The sequence below is a fragment of the Plutella xylostella genome, chromosome 17 (assembly GCF_932276165.1).
Source record: "Plutella xylostella chromosome 17, ilPluXylo3.1, whole genome shotgun sequence".
In the NCBI taxonomy this organism is placed as follows: Eukaryota; Metazoa; Arthropoda; class Insecta; order Lepidoptera; family Plutellidae; genus Plutella; species Plutella xylostella.
The window spans coordinates 8375569-8384039 of NC_063997.1; the positions used below are offsets into that span (position 1 = coordinate 8375569).

At 40.6% G+C, this 8471-nt stretch overlaps 1 protein-coding gene across 1 annotated transcript; it reads left to right on the plus strand.

Moving 5' to 3' along the window:
- Positions 1-1074, plus strand: LOC105385568 (N-acetyllactosaminide beta-1,3-N-acetylglucosaminyltransferase 4-like). Its single transcript, XM_038109166.2, has one exon. It carries the CDS (start codon positions 1-3, stop codon positions 877-879), a length of 879 nt encoding a protein of 292 aa, XP_037965094.1. The 3' UTR covers positions 880-1074.
- The last annotated feature ends 7397 nt before the right edge of the window (positions 1075-8471 follow it).

Consider the following 8471-nt stretch of genomic DNA (forward strand, 5'->3'; position numbering starts at 1 on the left):
ATGTGGTGGATACTTGCGGTGTTGCTGGCAGTCTCGGGCGGGGCGGCAGGGTGGTGGGGTGCGGGGCGCGGGGCGGGCGGCGTGTGGACGAGGCAGCTGTACCGCGAGGGCTTCAGCCGCGCGGGGGCGGCGCTGTGCCCGCGCGAGGGCACCGGCCTGCGCCTGCTGGTGCTGGTGGCCTCCCCACCCCCGAACATCCCCCACCGCGCCGCCATCCGCTACACCTGGGGACACTTCCTGCGCCGCCGCGACGTCGCCTTCGGCTTCGTGCTCGGAGCTACCAACGACTCCAAAGTGACCGCCCTCCTCCACCGCGAGAACGGTGACTGGGGCGACCTAATCGTCACCAATAATATAGACCACCCAGAAACGCAGTCGCTCAAGACGCTGTCGATGCTCGAGTGGACGCTGCAGTACTGCCCGCGCGCGCCGCGCATCCTCAAATGCGACGACGACGTGTTTGTAAATGTGCCGATGCTGCTGCAGCTGGTCAGCGACACGGTGGACACGTATAACGGGATCTGGGGACACGTGGAGACTAGTGACATAGGGTGGCCGCACGCGCACGGGTCTGCCTACCTGCTGAGCTCGGAGCTGGTGTACCCTCTGGCTCGCGAGGCGCTCCGGCAGCGCTACTCGCCGCGCGAGGCAGCGCTGTTCACGGGCTGGCTGGCGCGCAACGTGTCGGCGGAGTTGACACACGACGCTCGGTTCGCGCGCGCGCCGCTCTCGCCGCTGCTTGCCGCTACTGTGTCTGGAGTGACACCCGTGCAACAGCTCTCGAACTGGCGGCAAATGTTCAGTGAAATGCATGACCTGATCTACTCACCCGAGCACATCGGCATGGATAACCCCTTTATACAGGAAACTTTACTTTAATGCACCATAAACATAGTATTTAAACTTATTCTTATTATTTAGTGACTTCGAAGTACCTTGAGATAAAAGTTATAAGTGAGGAAGCGGATGCGGAGCCGAAGGCCCGGACGTCCGCCCTCCCTGCCCGGAACGTCCCATTTCTCCGAGCAAGCGACCAATATGGCGGTCCAACGTGTTCCTTTTGGCAACTGTGGAAGTCTTTTATACGGAAATATGCTGGTTTTTGAAGGTAAATAGCATATTATGTGACGAGTCTACTCGGCAAAGAGGTGAGGAATTTGTGATGTGAGTAATTCGTGTCTGCGGCTGGGGCTACATAGTACCTAAGTTTTTTTTAAAACATCAGTTAGTATTCAACGTTAATAATACCTATATACTTATTGTCTGCATTTATTGACGATACGGGTTAAATTATACGTAATATACGTAGGTATAATTATATACTTATGCCTTTTTTATTTGTAAAAAGATCAAAATAAATTAGAGTTGTGAGAAGAAAATACCTAGTTTTATTTAAGTAACATGGTTCTACGACTGTTGGGTAAGTAAGAACTGGTGAAGATAGCCATTATTGCATGAGGAAAATCGAGAATAGAGTTCAAAAGAAGTAAGAACGGTCTCTGGTCAGCGGTTTTATTTAAAATACATACCTAATGACGTGATCACTGTGTATTATACAGGACTGTAAGTTTTTTCACCTAGTTACGTAATAATAAATAATATACATATAAATACAGGATGTAGCGATAAACTGTTGTGTTCACGGCGCGGCGGGCAGGGCATGGCTGGACTGCTGCGAACTCGTTCCACTAAGCCGATTACGAGTAGAACTATTAGGTATTGTATTAACGTACTATCGGACAAACAGCCACCCTCTATTAGAATTATGTAATAATGTGACTAATAATAAGGTAACGTGTATCTTCTATTGAAAATGTTACAATCATATTTTGTTCAATCATACAATGCTGGTTATTGTATATTTGTTATGTTATTGCTGTTACATGGAAAACAATATAAAAAGTAAAGTAAGAGCTATTTTCTATTATCCTTATAAATTAATAAATTACGTAACTATTTATATTTATGCACTGACACTAACATTTGATTGAAAATCAACTAAAAACTAAGTACTTAGTAATAAAATTTTACAAATGAGAAATACTTACAAAGAATCAGCCCTCTTAAAGTTCCCTAAAAATTATGAAATCATACACTTTAGTTCAACAGTATTCTGAGTACAACCATTGTACGTAGTCGGTTAGCCGCCGTGTTCAATTTAATTGATACGACTTTACATGTTGAGATGGAGTTTAGATAGGTACCTAGGTACAATACAGACATCCTAGACTTGCTAACTAGTTTCTGCTTATCGGTTTGGTTTCTGCAAAATTACACGTCGACGAACTTCGCGCGAACTTTTAATAATATATTGTAGTAGAATATGTAGAGTTAACAGTTACAATGCAAAAAAAAGAGCGGTGGTAGCTCAGTCGGGTAAGCGCCCGCTTCTCACGCCAGAGATGCGGGTTCGATCGCGGCGCTGACATGTACCAATGAGTTCTTTTAACTTAAGTACAATGTATACCATCGCTCTTACGGTGAAGGAAAACATCGTGAGGAAACCTGCATATCTAGATCTAGCACATCTAGATATGTGAACCCACCAACCCGCAGTGGACCAGCGTGGTGGGAAATGGTCCAAGCTTAGGAAGGCAGTTTAGACCTTGGGGATATGCACAAAGGTTCCATTCCAGAGAGCCAGGTGCAGGTACTTACACCCCCACAGAGAATAGAATAGAATAGAATAGAATGCAAAAAAAAAATAGATTCATATGTGATCAATTTAATTTGAATGATTAAAATTACCATATATAGTAAGACGGAACCAAGGTCAGCTACTACAGCAAGTAATTAAAAAATTTTCATTAAGTTATCATCATTCAGGACAATATTAGCAAGTATAAGTACTTATATTTTTGCTAATACTTTTCAGCATATTTGGTACATCTATAAATTATAGACTAAAAACATGATCTTGATTGAACATAACGTATTAAAATGTATAGCGTTCCCCATAACTTAAGGCAGTACCTATTTAGTCAACTAGTTTCAGTCAGTTTGAACATCTAGCAAGTAACACCATTTAACTAAAGGTATCATACAGTACCTATACAACAATGCGTATATTTTAACTCTACATGAAACAAATTTGTAGGAAGCCAAAATTACAACCTACATAATAACTTCATTTCTGCCTCGTTAATTAACAACATATCGATATCCTTAAACTGCCATTTACAATCGAGCTCCATTAAATCAGAGCGCCGAACATATTTTCTAAAACAACGCTCCGATAGCCTACATAATTAATTAATGTTAATTATCTATTTGGTAAAACCGAGGCTGGGGGTCTACTCTTGCTTGACGATATGCAAAGCTTTCATACAATATGAAACTTAAGTAACGTTTATTTATTTATTTATCCTTTATTGCACAAATTTGTTAATAAGTGTACAAAAGGTGGACTTAATGCTAAAAGCCTTTTCTACCAGTCAACACTGCGTTTACTAAAGCTAGATACAGTCGAGAAGAAGCTTACTGCAGTAGCCCGAATCTTCTTATTTCGTCAAATAGGAGTAGACCCCCCGCCACCCGCTACGCTAGCAGTGAAAGCTTAATTACCCGTTACGTTACGACATGTACATTACGTTAAAAGGCATGTAACTTGGCGTCTTAATTAACCTCCAGTGGATCGGGCCGCAATCACGTTAGATGGTGACGGTGAAAGATCTGTTGTCCCTTGATGTTACGAGTTCTGTTACACGCCGTAACGTATCTTACTATTAGTTTGCACGTTTAGTGGTTAATTTTCCGTAGGTATTATCATACATAGGCTATGTCATGCTGAGAGTAAATCCTGAGCTTAGTACGATTAGTACACTTCTAGGGAGCAAAATAATTATGATAATAAGATAAGATAATCATGTCGATTCTGAAGGCGGAAATTCTAATTTTAATGCTGTCAAAACCTTAATTTTTATGTTTAAAATTCGACTCTATGACAGTTCTCTGAAATCTCATTTTATACTAGAATTTTTTTTTGTTTGACAGCGTTAAAATTATAATTTCTGCCTTCAGAATCGACATCAATGTCCTCCTAGCCGAATTTCGACCACGGCGGCCAATCTTATTTCAGATCAGCCATCTACTGCACTTTCTGTTCCATCACTCTCATAGCCCAATGGAACGGATTGCCCCACACGACTGGAGAGAGCTAGGCGCAGGACCGACTGCTTTACACGTTGGTTGAGACGCTTGGTTAGGACATAGAAGGCAGATCACCTGATGTCCGAAACAGTGAAACGATCCATGCTGGAAATGCCGTAAAAGCTAGTCGATAATATTAAATTGTATTTATTTGTACTTATGTAGAGTAAACAGTATCCCATCAAAAACAATACTTGTCCAAAAAATCAAGTCTCGTAACTCAGTTGTTCTACGGTAAAAAGTTGTGAGATTCATGTAATACCAAGTCTTATCCACGAACGCTTCTCAATCTTAAAAATATTTAATGATTTATATAAATATATTGACTCGGCCATCGCATGGAAACACGTGTTAATGAAATTATTTAGTGCTTACACTACGAGTAACATAAACAAATGAAGGTCTTATTATCGCTTAAAGCTTCTTCCAGATAAAAATTGTAAGCAATCGAAATATTTTAGAAATCACCTACCCTACTTGTTTACAACAAGTTTACCGAAATATCTCTGCAGTGTCACTAGCTCTGTGAGCTTTAAGCTGTACTATTTTAATTTCTGCGAGCTTACCGCTTAGCCGCAGTAGTTTAAATACTCCCCATTACTGCAGGACAACTTAAGGCGCAAAGCTTAAGGGTGCTTTTCCACCAGAGATGTGCTATGCAGCTATGCTGCGAAGATGTGATATCTACGCTACGAAAATATGTGACCGTTTCCACCAATACTACGCTAGGTAGCTGTGCGAGGAAGATGCGCTACGAAGATGCGCCGCCGCAAAGTAGCTGTGCGAGAAAGATGCGCATCTCGAGCTATGCTATGTATCAATAGTAGGGAAACGAGGTCTGCTCTGCACATACATAGCTACACCACTCGCGATGGTCCATAGCACATATCCATAGCACGCATCCATAGCACACATCCATAGCACGCATCATTCCATACAAAAAACATATCTTAGTTGAATCCGTTTCCACCAGTGCTAAGCTATGTGCACCAATTAATATGATTGGTGGATATCAAACGCATCCATAGCATCGTAGCATAGCACATCTCTGGTGGAAAAGCACCCTAATGCGCCAAGCTCGGCACAGATGCTCAAACAAATGGTTCACAGGACATGCCACTTAAATAGAAAAATGATCAGCTGTTTGGAGATCTTATAGCAGAGACTTGGTTGAGCTTTCTTACAACAGCAGCTTAGCTAAATGACAGTTTCAATAACTCTATCCAACCAACGTTGACTATATGACTAATAATAATTGTAACCAAAATATGGTAAATTGATACCATTAACGCATGAAAATTTCAATTTGTCAAAATACATAATATGGAAGTATCTAACGATAGAGTTTTATTGGAACTAACAAAACACCTCTTTCCAAAATCTTTATGATAACATATGAGGGCACACGACCGACGCCCTCCCCAGCCGTAACAGTCGCCGTGACCGAATCCGGTCGGACAGAATCATCATCATCATCATCATCATGATAACAAATTAGTTTTCATTTTCGGCTGTGACTCATGGACTGTGACTTTTGGATGTGCCATCTTTTACAGGTAAGCTGTTCCACTAACAAGTGGGGGAAGTTGTTCAGGCAGTGATAATAGGCCGAGGTGAACTTGAGCCGCGAGTACCTGGAGGTCACTCTCTAAATCGACAAATAAACGAACAAACATCTTCACATTCTCACGCAACCGGCACGCTTATTACAACGAGATAGAGTCGTGCACTTTTTAAATCCTTAGTTCGGTCTCATTACCTCAACAAGTTAGGATATAATTAATTACAGCCTTTTCATGAACCTCTGTTTTAGTGTTTAATATTGTATGTATGTATAAGTAGTATAAGTATATATAAATGTATTATTATATATTATTAGAATGTTAGGTATATATATTTTATAGGTTTATATTTTTTTATATATATGTAGGTATAATTATGGTAGATTTTGTGTAGGTTTTTTTTTGTGAGATTCATTGATTGATTGTGATTTTTGTTATTTTTTTTGCACTTCCCTTCTTTCTGCTCCTGAACCTCCTGCAGGTTGACTGGTAGAGAATGCTCTTAGCATTAAGTCCACCTCATTGTACATCTACTTTTGTAAATTGTGCAATAAAAGCATAAATAAATAAATAATAGAGCCGTGGTTACTTAGCGCAGTGCTCAGAAGCTTAGAAACAACAAAACTGCAGCGCTAACCACGACTTTACCTCGTTGTATTAAGGCGTATAGCGATTGTGTGATAATTTTTGTTAGTTTATTTGTCGATTTAGAGAGTGACCCCCAGGCACTATTCGAAAGTCATCTAGATGAGTAATGTGGGAACTCGGTATGGAATTTATTGAATTAGGTTATGTATGAATTATCAGTAGGTACGTAGTGAGTTAGAAAGAGTAGTGATTGGAATAGATATCATATATATTTAGGTAACTACATATATAAACTCCCAGGGATAAAAACAAAACTAGAAAATAAAGTTGTTGCCTGTGAGCTTATAAAATACGACGCTTCGCTTTCGAAGGCTTACTTCTCTCCCATCTACACGTAAATAATATAATTCAGAAAGAGAAGGGACTTATCCAAGTGTACCTGAACCAGTGATATTATTATTGTAATTATAGTGTTGCGTGATTTCACCTCAATTTTCACACCCATAGCAATTCTAACAAAGAAAATAAATTACGGCTATTGTCCGATTCTCAATAAAAAGCTACAAATTGTTGGTAGCAAGGGTACTCTTAAAAAGTTTTCTTGAAGTTTCGGGTAAATTGGGGTCAAGAGGAAATACACTGCGATTCACGAAAGATGATGATAAATGGCTATAGAGGATTATATTTTCAATAGTAGCTCATAAATAAATGTAGCATACATTTAATTTGTCCGTCGTATTTTATAAGTTGAAATACATAATAAAATTTAAAAAATAGCCTACCTGTTGAGGTAACAATAAAACTTTAAGTAAGGGTGCACTCACCCTGGGCAATCAGCTATTCTGACTAGATAATCCCTTCACCATGGTAACACTCCTAGACCTCCGCACCTCACCGACACCGACTCTAGGCAATTTTCACCGACAAAAAAATATTTTAAACATGTTACACAAATCTTAGTCAACTTAATTGAATCGGACGGTACCTGCAATCCATGGCTGTTCTCACTCTATTCTGGTCACGATTAGTCACGAGTGGGTTCGTAATGTGAGAATGTATGGGTGTGAAAGGTGCGAACCTATTTCAGTTGCTGCAATGCACTGTTTCAGCTTTGGGGTGCACAAAAGGAGCCTTCCAAAGAGTGACGTATCAGATAATGATCTAAATGCTCCATTGTAACTATCTCAGGTAAGTAGACTTGTACGGAACCTTCAGTGCACAAACTCAAGGTACACTTGGACGGTGTTTAATTAAAAAAATTGAAACTGTCTGTCACCGACATAATACAAAAAAAGCTTCGGCTTTGTACTGGACTTAGCTATAACATTTTTCAAAATCGGTTTAGTAGGTCCAAAGATTATCCCTACAACCGTAACCTCACAAACTACATCTTTAATATAAATGTGGACTCTAGGTACAAGGTAGGTATAAGACAAAGTCATGTTTTACACTTGTTTTACATAAGTATTTAAACATAACGGTTTGAAATCTATAAGCATTTCTGTATGTTCAAGTTAGGATTAGTCGATATGTACCAACAGTGTATACCTATAGAGAATGTGAGAGTGAGCTGGTTGTAGTACGTACTTGTGTGTTCAAGCTGAGTGATGTGCGATGTCGGACCAGGCAGCATTCCCTTGTCCCTCGAGGGTGTCGATTCGATTATTGCCTGAATCTATTTAGGGTGTTAATCTCCTAGTTAGAACTGCTGAACTCCCGGTAAGACAATTGAATATTGATAGTTTTATATATCGAGTGATAATGGTACCTACAAAACATGAATTTCAAAAACATGTACACAATGACGATGAGTTGATTTAAACACTTGTTGTTTGGGGTGTCGTGGTGTGTTTAGTAGTAGTACCTTTACAGAACTACCGGTCGACTTGCTTTGCTTTGCTTTCCTTCTTCTGGCCTGCTTTGCTTTGCTAGTGGTGGTTGCTGACTGGACTACAAACCACCATAATCTCTTCGCTGGTGGCTCCAAGTAGCTGTCGTGCACGCAGCGGCCACACCCCGGTAAACCGCGTCGACCCGCGGGCTAAACCTAGTGAAGGGGACTGTGCACACTTCGGTGGACATAGTTACCGACGGGTGATCCCCCGTTTAGTGCATGAAGACTGCTCCGGTGTAGGAGGCGGGCCCTGTCAATATGACAAACAATCCGGCTAC